The 19,407-nt window shown below is 45.1% G+C and overlaps 2 protein-coding genes across 3 annotated transcripts in view; one reads left to right on the top strand and one right to left on the bottom strand.

Annotated features, from left to right (window-relative positions):
• The window catches only part of INPP5A (inositol polyphosphate-5-phosphatase A), a 210,240-nt gene extending 195,445 nt beyond the window's left edge, over positions 1 to 14,795 (top strand). The window contains exons 13-16 of one of the 2 annotated variants that reach the window (XM_052677064.1): positions 7,053 to 7,164; positions 11,712 to 11,780; positions 13,029 to 13,116; positions 13,213 to 13,336. In XM_052677064.1, coding sequence (XP_052533024.1) covers positions 7,053 to 7,164; positions 11,712 to 11,780; positions 13,029 to 13,109 — 262 coding nt within the window. In that variant the 3' untranslated portion in view covers positions 13,110 to 13,116; positions 13,213 to 13,336. Of the gene's footprint in view, positions 1 to 7,052; positions 7,165 to 11,711; positions 11,781 to 13,028; positions 13,117 to 13,212 lie in introns of both variants that reach the window. The other variant, XM_052677065.1, reaches the window with a different exon arrangement.
• A 2,188-nt stretch (positions 14,796 to 16,983) lies between these two features.
• On the bottom strand, positions 16,984 to 19,176 carry NKX6-2 (NK6 homeobox 2). Its single transcript, XM_052677071.1, has 3 exons — positions 18,475 to 19,176; positions 18,044 to 18,216; positions 16,984 to 17,552 (listed from the first exon to the last, which is right to left on the bottom strand). Exons 1-3 carry the CDS (start codon positions 18,887 to 18,889, stop codon positions 17,304 to 17,306), a joined length of 837 nt encoding a protein of 278 aa, XP_052533031.1. The 5' UTR covers positions 18,890 to 19,176; the 3' UTR covers positions 16,984 to 17,303.
• Positions 19,177 to 19,407: the final 231 nt, after the last annotated feature.

Raw genomic sequence — 19,407 nt, 5'->3', positions numbered from 1 at the left:
TGAGGGGCAGATTGCCCCAGGACCCCAGGACCTTGTGTAGCTATCCAGGTTCTTCCACCACATGAGAGTGGAGCACGGGAACTGCTTCCCAACTGGAGGCTGAAAAGACAGCTGTCATTTACTCTAGATCAGTGATCATTTAACCACTATAACACTTTAATGACTCTTATCCCTATTTGTCTCTTCAGATTAAACCAGTACAGCTCTCACTTAATTTTCAAACTAAAATAGGATAAATATTTTTTTTAATTTGTGCAGAACTGGATCGAGTTGCCACGTATGCAGTTCTTTGTTTTAAGGAATTGTGGCAAAGGAAAAATAAAGAAGAGAATCAGGGATGTCAAAAAGTTTCAAGTGCTGATTATTACTGTACGCCATATGTAAGGTGAGGATTGCAAACAGTGGTTCAGTGGAAAAATGGAGTAAGTTCAGAAGAGGTTATGGCGTTTGCTGTTAGCCAGGTCACCAATTGTAGTCTTTTTACCGCTGATGCATCCTGCTGAGGTCTGAAAGTACTACTGAAAAGCCTGGTCTTTTGGAACCTGAGCTCCTTCCTACCTGGTGCTCAGCTTTGTGTTGGTTTTTATCTTCTGTATTAGAATTTGTGTAAATATTCCACAGAAGTAATTTAGCCTAAGTCGGGCAAGTTCCTGGAGAAAACATGTAGCCCAATCACAGTCACATGCGCTGACATCAGACTGTTCTGCTGGAACGAGCCCACGCTGGGTTGTTTCCAACAGGCCAACGTCATTCATCATTATGTGTATCCACCTGTAATAGCAGAGGTATCACAGACATTTAGCAAGTGCAGCTTTGTTGTTATTAAAGCTGTAGAGCACATCACTCACTGTCCACTGGCCGAGGAATGAGTGCTGCTGAATGCTCCATTTCTGTTCGCTGGGCCTCACCGTGATCTTCACTGAACAGCAGGACTCTGCACGTTGGGCGCTGTCGGCCGTGCGTCAGTCTGTTGGCCTTCCACAGACTGAATGCCCTACGGAGGAGCACTGAGACAGTAGGCAGACAGCAGGTACAAGAAGTAGCTGTGTTTGTGCAGTCACTGTGGGTGAGCAGCGGAATGTTTGTAATGGGTGAGGAGGATTTCTCTATGGGAGCAGAAGAAGAGGTGCCCAGTTGTTCCTCGCTGGAAAAGAGAAAAAGGAAGGAGCTCTGGGTTTCTTCCTTTTCACTGGAGGAGGTCCTGAGTTAGACTAACAGAACAGAAATATTAGTAGAATCCTATGTATTCTTCACGTGTATTACAACAGCATGATTTTCCAAAGCAGCTCGTTATCTGAAAAAAAGCAATACGGTCAACATAAATCCATAAAACAAAATTCAGAGAAAAGCATTGTGGTGTTAACCTTCCTGCTTTGTGTTGAGCCTGGAGTTATGGCTTGGGTCCTGTTTACCCATTTTACCCTTTGCTACTGGATTGCCCTGGTGACCTCCCTTTTTATTGTCACCTTTGACTCTGATTGTTGGTTTCATCACCATGGTGTTAGTGTAGCATTTGCAAGTAGCAGCTGTTTAACACATTGTACTTAAACTACTGTGTTTGCAGGACTCTGTTTACCCTCCTGATTTGGCTTAAGTGAGATGCATATCATGGCCAGTTAGCTCAGCAGAGCATCATGCAGGCTTATTAGTATTTTGGTACACGTGAACAGTTAATTCAAATACCAGTGTGTCTCATGGCTAAGCTTTAATTGTCTGCTTCTACAACGAGCATATGAAGATGAATTACATGGGGTCATTTGCTGGGAAAAAGCCTAGGGAACCCAAATCTCCCTTTCAGATTCAGGAAAGTATGAAGTGGTAATTTGATGTGGGGGGAAAAACCAAAGATCTGGCAGTGAACAAAAATTAACAATGGCGTTTGCTGATTCTTAGATGTCATACTTTGGTCAGATGACATTTTATTGAGATCTTGCTTGTGTCCAAGACACATCAATACTGAAGTGGGACCTTGCCAAATAAAAGTATATTTTTTATTTATACGCGTATATTTGGCCTTGTGACTTTGAAAGTACTCAAAGCTTGAGTGGGCAGTTTTACACAGTCCTTGTTCCTAGTAAAATCATCTCAAACAACTTGAAAGTAGAGCAGAGCTAAAGGTAAATAAAGTAATAAACTGTTTCCTGATGAAAAGTGTTTGGTGTTTTTCACCTTTTGAAGTTCTCTCAATATCTCAACAGAAAGTTGAGAGTAGATGAGTAAATGCAAGGACTCATCCCTGAATTCCAAAATAAACTGGACCAAATTAAAACTGTATTTCAGCTCTTCTCATAAAGAGCTCTATTCCCATTGGCACTTCATGATTCCATGCCATCTGAAACCTTTTTTATTAAAAACAATTCAGAGGACAGTTGGTCCTTAAGAAGGAGCTGTTCTCCACTCCTTGTGGAAGTGGAAACATGATAAAATTTGGCTAAATTCTGTGCGTAAATCTTGACGTAGCATGCGTATTTTCTCAGGATGACCTGTATTATACTAAAAGAAAATGCAACACGGTGTGCTTTTTCCCCATTGCTTCCTGCTGGATGGTATCACGCTTTCTACAGCACTACCAAAAATGTCTTTTCCATAGAACACGGGATTCCTAGAGTGGCACCAAAACGCACTGTCAGCAGCAGGGCACGCTCACGGTGTTGGCTGTGAGCAAAACTGAGCTGAAAGCAGAGCTGTTTGTGACAGACAGCTTTATAGGTGATAATGCTCCAAAGCGAGTTAATTGTTTCCTGTTCGAAAAGACTCTTCACTCATCTCTGTAACACATTTTGTCCTTTCTTGAACAAAAGAAGAGTTCATTAGGAGCATTTTTCCCAACTGGAAATGCAAGTTAAGGAGACATTTATATACATGGTATTGTTGGCTTGTGTTCTGAGGTAAGGCGCTGTTGACAGGATGGTATATGATGCCAGAAGACTTTTCACCCTGCAGTAAGTATTTTTGTAAAGGTGTCCAATCATTTTTGACAGTACCTGTCAACAGCAGTAGTGAAGGAATATTACTGACACTCTTTGTGTTTTATTTTCACCAACAGGTGCCAAGTAGCTCTCATCCTTATTAAGTGTAATGTCAGTAGCTCATTTGACACCCTGTTCCTAATCAACAAAGTTAGTTGACAAATCCTTAAAGTGTGCCGTTAGATTTTGACAACATTCAGGATTATATTAATGATGCTGCTTTAATTAGTGCGTCAATGTTTGTGAAATAAGGTGGAAAGGTGGTCAGAAGGAATATCTTGAGAAGTAAATCCTGAGGATTGGAGACAGATTATCTAAGCCGCGTGTGTGAATGGTCCAGCTCCAGAACTGCCTGTTCTATCCATTATCCAGAACATATACAGTCAAAGGATACTTTGTGTAACTCTCTGCTGGCTGGCATATATAGACAACAACAAACTAATTTTGTTACTAGCTATTCAGCTGATGTGAGTGGTCAACATCCTAAATTTCAACTCTGCCGCTGTTTTAAACAGGGCAGAAAAGTTATTCCATTTGGGTTTCCTCATATGTCCATTTATATATAGAATATACTGCGTGCAAAACCACCAAGTAACTGTATTGAATGCTCAGATGAGGGAGTGTGCCCACTCATATAGCACACACAAGTGTTAGCACCGTATCTGGTAATCGTTTGTGCTTCAGTGATACCCAGGAGGCCTTTTTCTGTTATGCCATCATTTTTACATGAACAATTGCTGTTACCAAAATCACTATTGTTGGTTGTTTTTTTTTTTTATGTAGCACCAGATAGATGGGGACTGAGGCAGAAGGCTAGAGGAAAAAAAAAAAGGAATTTCTTCATACAGCCATGGGGCCAAATGAGCTGGTTCTTCCTTTTCTCCACCACAGCCAGAGCTTCAATGGTCAAGACTGATAACACTCAATCCTGGCAAGATTCTCTCAATTTTTGGCTATTAGATGTAGAGTCCTTAAAATTATTTCTATCAAATCTGTTATTCTTTATACAATTCATAGATCAAAAAATCTGCTTAGTAATTAAATGAGTTTTTAACCAAGAATTGTGAGCTCCTTATCAGCCTGGAATGGCTGTGTTAAAAGGAGCTGGAGATATCAAAGAAAGCAAAGCTATAAGAATGTACTTGGTAGTAGACAGTCCTACGCTGAATATCTTTTGGAAGTTGTGTATTAACAGATCAGTTCTTGCATAAATTTACATGTAACTATTTACCCTCTATTTTAGAAGCAGGTAAGAAAATAGGGCTGAAAAAAAGACGAGAGGCAGTGAATTGTGAAGGCACCCTAAGGAAAACAAAAAGTTAGTAATGGAACAGAACTTTATTAGCATAGTCAGCCCAGTGAAGTCATCAGAAATGTTTTCCGGTTTTTTGAGTGCCATCCTGAATCTGTACTTACTGGGCAGTTGCTGTATTAGATGAAGCAACGTGAGTGCTGTGATTTATATCCTGCTTTTTCTGAACGCGTGCATCTTTTTGGTTATCGTTGTTGAGTTGTTCAGTCTGCAACCTGCGTGGTTGTGGGCTCGAGCCTGCTGGCCTGAGGAGACTTGTTTTTGCAGGAGGTGCCAGGAGCATACTGAGGGCTGCACTCTTGTGACAGATGTGTACGAGACTGAAAATCAGTGCTGTTGTGTGTGGCAGCTTTGAGGTTTGGGGTAGTTTGGTTTCTTTTGTATCTTTGTATTTTGCAATATCTTTCTATTAGGGCAACGCAGAATCATTAGCTGAGTTTCCTGAGATGCTCGTGCATCTGTCTGTCTCCTCCTTTGATTGCTTTTATTGACTGGTTTTAAATCACATCAGCTAGAGAGAAAGCTAAAATGATGTAAGATGGCACAGTATCCATAGAAAAGAATACCCTTATGAGTGCTCCAACCAAGTGAAAAGCTTCAGAGCTCCCGAGAAAAAGACTGAATTCAGGAAGGAATCAGGAAGCACTTGCAGTGTTCTAATCCCACTGTTCATTTAACCACGGAGTGGGATGACAGAGACATGTACTGGAATGTATGTTACTGGAAAAGTTGTATTGTGGAATGCTGTATGTTCAGTGATGTGTTTCATTAATATTTATTCAGTGGCAGTCTTATGCCAGAAATTTCTGATAGTGTTTAATTGCAAAAAAAAAAGCTATCTAAGATAAGTACATTTAATGAACTAAGCTGCCCTGTCCACAAAACCTGCCAAGCTGTGAAAAGAATCACTCCTGGCAATTTCAAGAATCATATTTAGGTCACTTTTTGAGACAATCTACAAAAAGAATCTGCTTATTCCAAAGCATACGTGACCCACATAGAGCATGAAGGGGGAGAGCAAAGAATTTTCCTTACTTCTTAGGGGTGAATTCAGATAACTTTTTTTTTTTGTTACATCTATGTCAGCATTTCACAGGAGTGAACTGGCACAAGACAAAGATAAGGCAGTGTGCAGAGAGAAGCCTTTGTCACTGGAGTTTGTCGAGATAGAATGCTGTCACACTTCTAGCCTGAGGGACAGATGCTGGCTTATACAAAGATCTTGCCTCATTTTAGCATATGAAATTATTACCTACAGATGATTTTGTCTGGATAGCTTTTGCAGCATTTATCTTCATTTCTGCCCTAGCCATTGGGCATGAATGCTGGTGGGTCAGATATATTTTAAGTGACCATACCTCCTTGACTGGGTGATCAGCACTAGAGACCTTGAAAAATTGGCAAAAGTTTTCACCCTTTGAAAATATTCAGATGAATAAAGCAAATTGATGAACACCGTTTTACAGAATTTAAGCTCTTGAATGAAGCACTCTAACATAGCGGTAACAGATCATTCCAAGTACAGAGCATCTTATCTTAAAAGCTGTACAGTTAATACTGTAAAAGGGAGGATTGTATGAAACGTGATTGATTCTTAAACCTCCTATCATAAAAAGTAGCTCCAGTTGTATAGGATTCCTGAGTAACTAAAAAAGGGTTACCAGAAAAGGTGAACCCTTAAATTGCAGACAAAGAGCTTCTGCTACCAATAGTATTACATCATCAAAATATCTTAGCGACGCTCAGAAATAAGCTGTACTTCTGTATGTCAGTGAAGCAGCAAATTGAATTCTCATAATATGTTTTGAAAATGAGTCTTGTTAGGTTTGATGAGGTGGAAAAGGTACTGAGATCACTGGTTTGTTCCAGTACATTCAGTATGCTTTCCTTGGATGTTTGCCATGGCTAATCTTTTTAATGGCAATGTAGCTTGTAAACTTATTTGGTAGAAAGCAAAATGTCTCAGTTTCAGAGCATCACAGCAAGTAGGGTGGTAAATAAGTTTCTCTTCAAGCATGCAAGCCCTCTGGTTACATGCCAGAAATTTTATTTCAACACGTGTCCTGAAAACCTCAGTATTTCCATTATGAATTCAACCACAAGCAGGATAAAATATAGATATCCGTATTTTAAATACACGCACGCATGTAGGTAATATGCACCAGCTTAATGTTTTTAAGTATGTTTATTTGGAGTTCAGCTAATTCAGGTCCAGTATGCAAGAAACTGAGCCTTTCACAGCCCCTTTGGACCTCCTCCAAGCCCCTTTGGCTACATACCCGTACCATTCTGGAAATGGTCTGGGAAAACAGTGGTCCTTACAGCATAACCAGTGAGCATCAAATTCAAAGGTCCATCCTATTAAAGTAGTGAGAAGGCTTGGATACGATCCACTCACAAAGAAAGCTTTGGACACAGCCTCCTGACGGTTGAACCTGAGGCTGCCAGTACCATTGCTTTCAGTGACTTCAGCCTCGGCTCTCCCAGGCCTGTACTCCAGAGATAAACAGAGTTAATTTTCAGGGTGTTCTGCAGGTCACAATAAACATTTTGTTGCGTTTTAAAGCTAAAACAGAACCTGCTGGAGACCCCAGAGTCCATTCATAGTGATCCTATGACGTAACTTCTGTTTTATCAGCTTCTTTGTGTGAGATGTTCAAAGGGGCTGCTTTTTGCCAATTAATTTTCTTAATTAGTGTTGTTGTTTGAGCCTGAGGTTTCAGGATGTTTGCAGGAGGCTGCTGACTGTTGTGATGACAATGTGTTTGCAGTTACCCATACAGCGAGGACTCCACCCAGGGAAAGCAGTACATGAATACACGATGTCCAGCCTGGTGTGACAGGATCCTGATGTCCCACTCAGCCAAGGAGCTCATTCTGAAAGTAAGTTTGGATCTGCAGCTGTACTGCTTCCCCCATGTGTCCCCACACCCCACCTGCTGTAGGGAACCTGCTTTGGCAGGGGGGTTGGACTCTATGATCTCTGGAGGTCCCTTCCAACCCCTACAGTTCTGTGATTCTGTGATTCTGTTTTACTTCAACAAGGTTAGGTACGGCTGATACCTTTCTGCGTGGCCCTGAATTTTCAGTTGACCAGAGCAAACCCTCACTAAGCTGGTAGCAGCACATACAGAATTATTAAACTTCAGTGCTTCCCATTGGAGAATCTGGATTTGTCCCAATTAACCCTTGGACAGTTACCAAAGCACAGGCTTTCACAATGCTTCATTTGATGTCTGAGTTCCAGTGCTGACTGACGATTTGCTCTCCTATAACACTTCAGAGCTTGTCAGGGCTGCATTTGTCAGTGCCCTACTGTGGCATTTCTGAACCGCGCTGGGAAACCGTGCCTGGTTTAAAAAAGAATAAAAATGAATCAATAACCTCCATTAGTCTCGCTGTCAAGCCCCCTGTAAGTAACATAGGGAATAAGGTAATAGCAGGACTGTCATAGTAAAAACTCAACACAGAGGCAGACAGAAGCAGCCAGGAGTGGCTCCCACTGAGGAAGGATGTTATTGAAGGAAAAGTCTGTGAAGGAACAGCTTGAGCTCCCGAGTTAAAGCGTAGTAGATATGGATTCCCTCTGTTGTTGATAATGAGAACTGCATTTCTCAAGAATGTGTCCGGCCCTATGTGGGTCAAATGTTCTGTCACTGTCCACTGAAGGACAGCCTACAGCAGACAGACTCCTAACTCTAGTATACCAATTAGGTTGGTGTAAATTTAGACATTCTCTTAGAGTTTAGAAATATTATTTTGCACCATTTTAGAATATACGGTTCCTCTTAGTATTTCAGTGCCTAGAGGTCAGATAAGCTTAGTGATGCTCTATTCAAGGCTAAATGACCAAACTGTAGTTCAGGAGGAGCCTTACAGGTCCCTCGTTTTGTCTCTTTCCTTTACTTTGCTCTGCTCTCCTGTTTTCCGTAGAGACACTGAACCAGATGAGCCAGTTACATGTGCCAACATGCGCTGCTTCTGTTTTTTCCTGTGTGTGTTTGGTCATGGCAAGAACATGGAGATCTGTTCTGTTGTGCTGTCAGTTCCTAACAGACCCCAAACCCATCAGCAAATCAGTGCATGAGGAGATCTCAGCCGTGGCTTTCTGCTCTGTGTGAGATCCCTCCCGCTGTGCGAGCAGTGGCCATAACTGCCATGCGGAAAGGACTGTGCTGTGACTTCTCAGCTCTGCGGCTGCTGTGCTGACCAGATTGTTTACCTGTCACGTGCATAACAGTTTTACAAATGCCAAATTGCCCAAAGTCATCTGTCTATCTGTATTTTTCTCTATAACCAGTACAGTTTAACAGGAAGTAATCTTTGCATATAAATCTTTTTTTCTTCCATTTAAAGTAATGAAACCCTTGAAACTTGGTTCCCTGAAGTTTATAACCTTCCTGTTCTCTCTCCCATCAGGGCTATTTACCTCATGATTAGACTGTTTGCTTTGCAGTATATAACTCACTGAAAGGCTGAGAACATTTTTATGTAGCTACTCACATTTCAGTCCAGCATACTTCCTCACACGTTTTAATGTATGTGTCTGCATGATATCTTGAAGTTTCACCTAAAATTTTAGACAATGCCTGTATTACGGAACTTAATGAAAAACCATTATAAAGCCAAGAGGAATATAGGCTTTGTAGTAAGAACAGTAATGTCAGAATCAAAGTCATTCGATCTTCTTCTACAGAACTAGAATAGGAAAAATGGAGGCTCTACCCAAAATATTACAGATAGCGCCTGGCGCCCCTGGAATTCCTCAAGAACAAAGGATTAAAACCATGGAAAGAGTGGCCAATAGGGCAAGATTTTTTTTAAAACTATGAATAAGGAGATAGAAGTGTACACAAAGGCTTGAAGAGTGTAAACAGTACAGAGGGAAAGGAATTCTTTCAGATTATCTGGGGGGTATAACTTGGATATAATGGGAGAAAATTAAACAAAGGAAAACAAAGGTAGAGCATTAAAGAAGTTAGTAGCTGTGAGGTCAGTTAGCCAGTTTTTGGTCTCAGTGGAACAGAAATGCAGTCAGCTGGATCATTCAGAGCTTACGTTTTAAAACTGCGTGCTGTGTTTTCACTGCAGTTTTGTACTTTCAAATGAGGAGCGTGCCGTCTGGGCCATTTCCAGAAACGTGTGTGCAAAACTACAAATATGAAGGAAGCCAAACAGGCATGGGTGTGTAACTCTGTGAGCTGATACCAAGGAAGGAGTTAGCTTATCTGGATCAAAAATAAACTGTAATTGTGGCTCATAAAATTTATTGAATATATTAAATGGAAAAGAACCAATAGAGGAAAGAGCGAAATGGCGGCGCTCATTTCTGTGGTTTTGTGCAGCCATCAGCATTTGCTCTGCCACTGAGAATGTATTTCACTGCAGAACCTTACGCCTTGGTGTGTAGGAAGGAACTTAGGAAACAAAAAGCAAATTTTAATTAACTAATTACAGTATAATAAAACCTTGAAATTTAAATCATAGAATCGTAGAATAGAATCATAGAATCACAAGGTTGGAAACGACCTATAAGATCATCTAGTCCAACCATCTCCTCATCACCATTGCCACCACCAGCACTAAACCGTATCACTTTTCATTAATTATATCAATGTCAATTTTTAAATATTTTTGGTGTGTTCCAGTTAGGTATTGGAAATTCTTATGAGGGTAACTGTTTGGTAGAGCTAATTCTTACAGGCAAATGAAGAGTTTATTTTTCTGCCTTGGCAGATCTGTATTTTATTTCAAACAGAAATTGTAAAGCTGCCTTTTAACCCTATGTGAAGAAAGAACAGTATGCACAAGTTGCCACGCTGTACAGTGGGCTCTGCTACACAGTAGGCATTACAGATTGTACAGACATGGGGCTGTGAACAGCTTTCATGCAACATCATCTATCATGCTATGGTCGGTTACCTCACCATCATGTTATTTTATGCCTCCTGAGCCCTAAAACACCAAAGGTTGCCCACTGCTAGGGAGCTGCGTTGACGCCTGATAGCGTGAAGTAATGAATGCTCAGCCAAGTGTATATTGTTTCTGCTTGTGCACCGCTGTAATTTGTTTATCTGTCCAAAGATTATGCAGTTGAAAATCCACAATTTTATGCTGCCTTTGTAAATTATCAAGTCGCTTTTGATGAATGTATCCCCACTTCCGATGCTAGTGGCATTATGATCTTGAAATATTGGAAAGGGCTCATGCATACAATGCAGAAGGTTATGTTTTTATATTTTTGGCAGACAACCGTGCTATAAAGTAAATCTGACCTTAAGCTTCCTTACTGCATTAAAGATAATTCAGTTTTAACTTTATAGTCCAAAATGCTGGTGTTTATGGAATGTTACTGCCCAGTCAGACCTGACTGATTACAGATGAGAAAGTCTTGACTGTTTCATACTAAATAAATTAGTATTGCCAGCCAGTTTAAAGAGCATCGCCTGTGGTTGTATGAGAGACTTCAGAGTGTGCAGATTGCAGACTGAATTAGCTGGTAGAAAATGTTTAGCATAATAAGAAATTGCCGTGTATGGCAATGTGTTTGTGTTTATTCCTGAAGTGCTGTGCTGGAGAAACAAAACATTCTGAAAATTATATTGTGTTGCGAATGGCTGAAAGATGAATGCATTTTGTGACCCGTGAAAGTACAAATGCTAAAGAAGTCAGTGTGTGAGTGTGTAAGGATTCAGCACAGAACAAAATGAAAGCAATTCATAATGCAGATTGGAGAAATATCATCTGTCATTTCCTGCTGATTTTCCCAAGATCACGTAATGCTTTTTTCAAAGAAAGGAATGTATATCGTGGAACTGATAGAAGATTGCATTCCTAAAGTGTAAATAATTTGTATCTCTGAACATTTAAAATCAACTGTGTGAGGAAATAAACTCATCCCATGGGGCAACATGGATTGCTTGGAATTCAAAGAGCAACAGAGAGATATCCTAGCCAACTGCATACAGTTGTGTGCTGCTCTTAAAAGGAAGCGGGCAGTGCAGTGGGCTGCGTTCCGCAGGCACAAGGTTTGAATGCAAACCTAAGGAAAGATTAACTTAATCTATCCAAATGTTAGTCTCTAACATTTCTTAAGGCCCCAGAAGCAAGGAGTGGGCACTGTGATTTCATGAGCTAATTTATGTGTACAAATGGCTGCAGTCAGTACTGAATGTAAAGATTCTTTCTGCAAGTCTCTCTCAGGAAAAGCCGAGAAAAGATGTGTTACTGTATGAGCATCACCTGTTCTGTGACTCTGTCCCCTAATTGTGTGATTCCATAAACCGTCCTCATTCAGAAACCGTTCTGAATTATTTGTAGCACCCCATTCCCCTGTTTCTGTAAACTGGAGGACAGCTGAACTGACGGCTCTTGTTTATTCCTGTTGGTGGTTTTGTTGTTGTTTGTTTGTTTGTTTGTTTTTAAACTAGTCAGAAAATGATGAGAAGATTGTAATATATGACCACATTGGGCCAAACGTCTGCATGGGGGATCACAAGGTAAATAAACAAAACTTTCTGTTGTTCTGTTTTCTTTTCTTATTAGGGAGGGAATGTGTGCAATAGTTTCTTTTAATTTTACATGTAAGGCAGTAATTCCTCAACTTGGTAATTTGAATTGGAAGCTGTGGGATTATTTTGAAGTTGAATTCAGCCAAAATGAGCCAATGAAGCAGATACTTGTATGAAACCAAACAAGGAGGAGGATGGTGTGTGCTGGAAAGAAAATATGATACTATACAAAATGAGTAAGGAACTGATGTGTGCACACTTACAACTATCCATGTAAAACGTAATCTTTTTCTTCGGGTTTTCAAAAAATGCTTCCGATACATCATTAAATTTAATGTGGAACCCAGCCAGTTACCCATAAAGTAGCATATTGGCAGATCCGTATTTAAGCAACATGTAAGAAAAAAGAATATTGAATTCTATAATAAGTAGCAGTTGTTTCAGTGAAGAAAAAGAAAGGGATTTTACAGACAGCTCTGCTGAGGATATCAGAGGAAAAGCTGAGGCAGAACTGCAGAAAAATTGAGTGTTTGCTCTCCTTGAAGTGCCAGGTCAGGGAGTGGGAGGGGACTTCTGATGGCAGCTGCAGAATTTTGTGATTGAGTACCTTCAGAAAAAGCCAGCTTGGAACTTGCTCAGCTCACAGCTGGGCAGCAGTGGTGGTGTTCTGTGCTAGAGGTGGTGTTAAAGCTCCCGAATGGTTGTTCTGGGGTGGGTGGTGGGTAAATACATGCGGATAAATATATGGATAAATCCAAATTGATAACTGTGTACTTCTGTTTGCCGTGGTCAGTGTTCTTCTGAGACAGAGCACTTTTTTACCTAAGACCGCACTTAAGGAACATGTGATCCCAATGTAAGATGCAGAGGTTTACTGCTTCTGCAGCAAATGAAAAGTTTGGTGTGTCAGTGGCTGACAGACACTGCAAAAACAATTGTATTTGTTTCTTCTGTCACTGCTGCACTGAACATGGATTTTTGCCTAGCTGAGCTGATTCTGTGATAGGTTGGAGGTGCATGGGAAGCTCTACCTGCAGGAATCAGTGGGAAATGGTCCCTTGGATTTCAGTGGGAGCAGAGAGCTGCGATAGCTCTCGTGCTTTTTGTCATTCAGTTAATCCAAGAAATCGTTGCACTGCTTTGTTTCCAGTCGTAGGGTTGTTCTTGTGTGTTTATTACTGTATGAAAAAGAAAGATTTCCAATGTGTAACTCCTGTTTCTCCTGACTTGCTGCAGCCTGTGTTCCTGTCCTTTCGAATAGCTGCTGGGGCAGGTAAACCTATTGCAAATGTGCACAAGTGTTGTGTCGTGCAGTGATGTGGTGGTAAATATCATTTTTTTTCCTTTACGTTTATATTTTCTACATCATTGCCCCTGTGTTTATTTTTCTTTTTTTAAAAAAATGCCAATTCTGCAACAGGAAAAAGATGCCTTCGGAACGAGAAGATTTTCCATGAAACAACACTGTAGCGAGGAGGGGAGGAATGGCAGCATCCAGAAATACATACCCGTAACAGCCGTGTCGATACGTCCTGAGTGCCACATTCTTAGACTGCTGATCGTACACTATGCTTCAGCATCTGGACTCTGTTTGAGAAAAGCCTCACATACCTCACTGTCTTGTATGTTCATGTGACATCAAGTAGAAACGTGGAATTATTTTTTATATATGTATGTCACAATTCTGTTGCCAAAACTCTAAATAGACAGCAGAGATGTTATGTATTTTAGACTTCACAACCTTCAACTTTTAGTAAGTGTTTGTCGATGATGTGGAAAAGTTAATTCAACATATTCTAAACTTTTATAGGTGTCATGCCTGACATTATATTATCTTTACCACTTTGGGGTTTTGTACATTGGATTGTATAGATGGAGATATCGATGGTTTTAAATGGTATTTTCTTTGTCGACCAAGGCTTATGGTTTGTGTTTTAGTTCTAGTGTTTTGTTTTTCATTTTTATAATTCTTTTCTCAAGTTATTTACTATACTGCCATGTTTCATGGTTTTTGAATCACACAGCAGCTGCTTTCTATACATACATATGTGTGTGTATATATATGTATGTATGTGTATATATACACAGATATATAAATAATTTATAAACCTGACCAAAACTTATGCTAAATATACTTTCGGATATGAATGCTTGAGAGTGCCATATCAGCAGTAGTGTTGGAGCCGTAGCAGGTTTAGTTAGTGAACATCAACAACCAACATTTATATAATAAATAATATATAGCAGTGCCATCCTCGATACGGATATATAGCTTACTCTATAGTACATATATTAGCAGTTTCACTTTGTTGCTCCTATAATCCCTTCTTTCTATGTACTATTAAGGATTGAATGTGAAGTTCTTAGCTAGGTTTGGGTGTAACTTTCCAGAATTTTGTAAACTGTTTTTGTCTGTCCTTTGTTACTGTTTTATGGTGCCAAGTATTCTGTATTAAAACAACAACAGTATGGGAGGAGAAACTAATGGTCTGCTTCAGGTAGCAACTCTGTTGGACGCTGGCTGTATACATACAGTGCTAAAGGAAGGAAAAAGGACTGTAACTTGCCCTGGTTGGCAGCTCAGTGCAGCTGTCGGGATCATCGTGTTAGTAACATTTTTCTCCACCACTAAATACAACATTAAAAGGTGATTAGGGAGTCTGTTGATGAAACACAAATGTATGTTTTATTGATTTAATTTAGAACACTACAGAGTTCATGGACTGCGTGATGGCATTAGATTTATGCTGGATTTTGGTATAAATCACTACCATTGAAATGATTTGGTGTCTGCTTGCAGAATGTTTTCTCAACAGTTCAATCCGTACTGTTCCTACTGAGTACTGCTGCTCGAAGGGTGTCTGCAGCTCTGTATTGTTACTGTGCCATGTTGCATTATAACCACACCGTAATTCTATTTAAGCAAACTCAACTCATGGTAACTTCGAAGGCCTTTAGAAATGAGTACTATGGTTCTCAAGCAATAAAACTGATCATGGTGAACGTTCATGTGTCTCTCCCTTCAATGCAGGCATCGCAGATTGCTGGGAAATGATTGAATTGTTAGATTCCATACTAATGAGTTACCTTTTAATCTCCTGCCAATTAACAGGGTCATTTTTTGAGTGAAAACCCATATAAGAGAACATACTTGTGGTGTTAATCAAAACATAATGCAAACTGAGAAAAAGGCGTTGAGTGCTCTGTATTGGAGTGTTCACATACGGAAACGTACAGCTTTATGAGCTATTGATGAGATGCCAGTCTCCGTAGCTCAATAAATATGCCACCGTAAAGTGCTTCGTGATTATCTCTGTGTTTGGGGGGGGGAAGAAAAAAAAAAAGAAGACTGCCTTCGAACTCAGACTGAAGCCTCATTGATGGATAAATTCAGCAGAGCTATAAACTGCGAGGCCGTAAATAGTCCCAACCCATCTGCAGCAGTCAGTAACATGGTGACCCGGCACGGTAACCTGTGGAGTTGAAGGAGTCTCAAATTTAACGCGTAGAAATTCATAAAATGCAAATTTAACATTAAAAGCAAACAAAAAATAATAATTAAAAAAAAGACGCAGTCTGCGGGGCCGTCGGGACTCCGTCCCACACCGAGCGGAGCTCCTCCGCTGAGCAACGCTCGAACCGCTCCGCTGCCGCTCCCCGCGCAGAGCCCCGACCGACCCCGGCGCGGAGCAGCGGCCCGCTCCCATCGCAGCCGCCGGGGCGGCCCGGGACGGAGCGCTGCGGTTCCGCGTTCTTCGTCCTGTGAAAGGCGCGCACAGCCGGTACATATCGTCGCGTTCCGCGAGGCGCGTTTCGTTTTAAGGAATAAGGAGCGGTAACGGGTGTAACTGTTCCCCGCTTTCGGGGTGGATGTTTTTGATCGTGCCGTTCTCCACCGAGAGTCGGGCAGCCGCGGCGCCGACGCCGTGTCTCGGTGACCAAAACAGAAGCGGAGATTAATTTCTAAATCTGATCGACTCCGTCCGTAGGGCGGCACGGCGGGGTCCCGCAGATGCCGGCGGCAGTGAGGGGGAACGCGGACCCCGCTGCCCTGCGCTGCGGCAGCCGGGCGGGAGACGCTTTTCCCGTCCCTGAGAGAAGCGCTGCGCAGCGGACAGCGCGGGGCGGCTCCGCGGGGCTGCTGCTTCTCCGCATCTCGGGAGCGCCGCGCAGCTCTGCGGGAGGCGGCCCGCAGCTCGGGCACCGCCTCGGGCTGCCGCGCAGCAGCTCAGAGGCAGAAATCGCGTCTCGTTCGTTTAAAAAAGTAGTCGAACTGAAGCAGAACGACCGTGAAGCTGCCTTGCACCCGCCCGGCCTCGAATACGCTCGAGGACAGCAAAGCGCCGGGCGGCTGCGAGGCCTCCGAATGACGTCGGGCTGACGGCGCGGCGGTCCCGAGCCTAGGATGCGGGCGCTGCGGACCGAGGCTCGCGGTGGAGGAGATGGCGCTGGCGACGGTCTCCGCCGCGCTCGAGGCGGTTTTGCCCTCGGTGGCCGCACTGCGGCCGCCGTCCGGGCTTCGCCTTCCGCTCCCCGTGGCAAACGCCGCAGCTGCCGCAGCTGTCTGGCCGCTTTTCCGTACCGGTGCAGTTTGACCCTCGACCCCGAGTGTCACGGTGCACTCTTAGACCCATGCACCACCCGTATGTTCCCGCTGCGGGCAGCCACTGTACGCGAGAATGGCACGCTGTACCGAACGCCGCTCCCGACGCCGCTGTCGGACTCGACCTTCCCGGCTCAGCCCCGGCCCCGCCGTGCCAAACCCGTCCTGCGGAGCGCTGCTGCCCGATCCCCACCCGTGGACTGCCACGGGATCGGAGCGGATAGATTCTCCCCGACGGCGGTCCTTCGGCACTACGGCCCCGGAGCGTTGCGGCAGCCCGGCCCCGAGCTCCCCCGCCCCGCGTCCAGCTGCGATTCCCGCAGCACGGAGGTGCGGCCCCTCTTGCCCGGTTTGAGCAAAAAGCGGCACCACCGTGGAAAGCGCGCTGAAGGCAAAGAGTGTTAAATAATTTATTGATTTATACGAAGTCTTTCCAACCCGTGTGGAGACGACAGCATTAATCCAATTTAAAATCAGGTGTCCTTTTTTTTTCTCTCGCTTTTTTTTCCCCCTCTTTTGATATTATTAAGCATAAAATCCGGAGGCAGAAGAAATCAAACCGCCAAACCCCTGAGCAGAGGGAGGGAGTGAAAGAAAACGCCGTTTTTACACTAGAAATATACATCACAAAATCTGAAGTTCACTATGTACAAAGTGGCCACGCTGGGGTTTTGAGCTCCTTACAAAACGTTGACAAACGCTGATTGTTAGGAGCAGGAATTAGCTGAAAGAGAGAGGAGCGAACCTGAAAGGGACATAAAAGGAAAACCAAGAAGTCGTAAAGATTCCTCTGAAATTTACATCGATGAGAAAGAAAATAATTTCATAACTTATTCTGTAAAAAATATATACATTTCACATACATCTCGGGCTGTACAATACACCACTTCAACATCCAGCCGCACCACTCACAACGTGTCCGAGCTGGTGCTGCAGGGGCTGACGAGGGCGAGGTTCGTGGATTTGTGCTTTTTCAATAGCCTGGTAATTTTCTCATCATCTGAGTTGGGGTCCAGTGGTTTGTTGTATTCGTCATCGTCCTCATTGTCCGAGCTCTCCTTCAGCTTCTCCGTCTCCGAGTCGTGCTTCTTCTTCGCCGAGGCCATCTCTGCCGCGTGCCGCTTCCGCCACTTGGTCCGTCTGTTCTGGAACCACACCTGGCCCCGAGAGGAGCGCTCAGCTCGGCCGGCCCCGCGCCTCTCCCGCCCCATCCCGGCCCCGCGGGGGATGGCGGCCACACGCGGGGGTCACTCGTCTTGGCCCCGCGAACGAAGCAGCGCGGCGCCGACAGCGGCACGGCTACGGGCAGAGCTCGTCCGCGCCTCAGGGCTCCTAACACCGCTGCCAAAACACCGCGCGGCTCCGCACTGAGCAGTGCCGAGCAGCGGCCGCCGGAGCAGCCCACTGCGAGCAGCGCCTACGGGCTACGTTGAGCGATGAATTCATATAGGGAAATTTTTTAATGGGTTGCAGCATAATGAGCGTTAAGCACTAAGTAAGTTACGTAGAAAATAAACTAAAAAAAATCTGTTCAGTATCCAAATGGTGTAATTTAAATTATCATCGACTTAAGAAAAAAAAAAAAAAAATGCCCCGCGTGGCAGCGGCACGGTTCTGAGTGCAAAAGAGAGCGGACGGCGGGACCTACCTTCACCTGGCTCTCTGTCATCCCCAGTGAATAAGCGAGCCGCGCTCGCTCGGGCCCCGCCAGGTACTTCGTCTGCTCGAAGGTTTTCTCCAGAGCAAAAATCTGCTGCCCCGAGAAAGTCGGCCGCGAGTGCTTCTTCTTCCCATCTTTGTCCAAAACCATTCCCGTCTGAGCTGGAAACGGAGAAAAAACAGCTCCGTTAGGAGCGGTTCGCGCTCGCCGCGAGTCGCGCCCGACTCGGGATGGGGGGACTGAGGAGGGGGAATGGGTCTGCCCCGAGGCTCCGCCGCTCCGGAGAGGGGCACGGTGCGGAGCCACCTCTGCGTTCCGCGGGTTCCAGCTGTCCGCGCCGCCCTCCGCTCGCCCTCCGCGGCTCGGGGCGGGGGGAAGAAGGGGGTACTGCCAGGCGCGCCCCGCAGCGTCGCACTTACCGGGACAGGTGAGGCGCGGGTCCCGCCACGGAGAGCCCTGTACCACTCCCGGCCAGAAGATAGGCGGCCGCCCCGGCAGCTCCGCCAGCGGCTTCGGATACCGGGAGACGGCGGCGGGCCCGAAGTACACCCCGGCCGAGGCTGCCAGGCCGTTGATGCGGGGCAGCCCACCCAGCAGGTTGCCGGCGGCGCCCACGGGCCGCCCCAGGATGTCGCTGATGCCGTGCGGCGTCCCCAGGGGCAGCTGCGTGTTGAGGCCGCCCAGGGCCGGCGCCTTGAAGCCGGAGGGGTTCTGCAGGGCGTAGGGGAATAGAGAGCTCTTCATCTCGGCCATGTTGTGCAGCGCGGCCAGCGGCGTGCTGCCCAGCACGAACGCGCTTTGCCGGTTAGCATCCATCTGCCCCACCGCTAACATTGGCGGTCATCCACGGACGCCGGTCCTGCTCCGAGCGGGGCGAAGCTCGCGGTACGGCCCCGCGCGAGGAGCGCCGGCACGGTCCTCTCTCCGCTCGTGGGTCGCGGGTAGCGGCCGCCGGTAAAGTTTGGTCGGAGCGAAACAACCTCGACACCGAGCTCCGACGGCACAGTGGGAGTAGAGAAGCGTCGCTACCGGAGCGGTGCGCGGAGCGCGCCACGTCCCGGCTGCCTGCGGCCCTACGCGGCGCGGGTCTCCAGTAGGCGCCGCACGATCGGCTCCGCGCCTTCGCCCGCGCGTCCGAGGCCGCGCCGCGCCGCGCCCGGGGCGCAGATAACCGCGCGGGCACCTGCGAGCCGCGCGTCTATTGGGTGGCCGCCACCCCGCGCTGCCGCCGCGGCCCAATCGGAGGGCGGAGAGCTCTTCCACCGCGACACGTCACGGCGCGCCGGACGGGCGGGCCCCGGAGCCGAGGGAGCGCGCGGGGGGCGTCCACTGTCCGCTCCGCTCCGCCCCGC

This window comes from Tympanuchus pallidicinctus, unplaced genomic scaffold (genome assembly GCF_026119805.1).
Source record: "Tympanuchus pallidicinctus isolate F22 unplaced genomic scaffold, pur_lepc_1.0 scaffold16, whole genome shotgun sequence".
Lineage (NCBI taxonomy): Eukaryota > Metazoa > Chordata > Aves > Galliformes > Phasianidae > Tympanuchus > Tympanuchus pallidicinctus.
The sequence above is the reverse complement of the archived record's forward strand: the minus strand, read 5'-3'. Positions and strand labels throughout refer to the sequence as shown.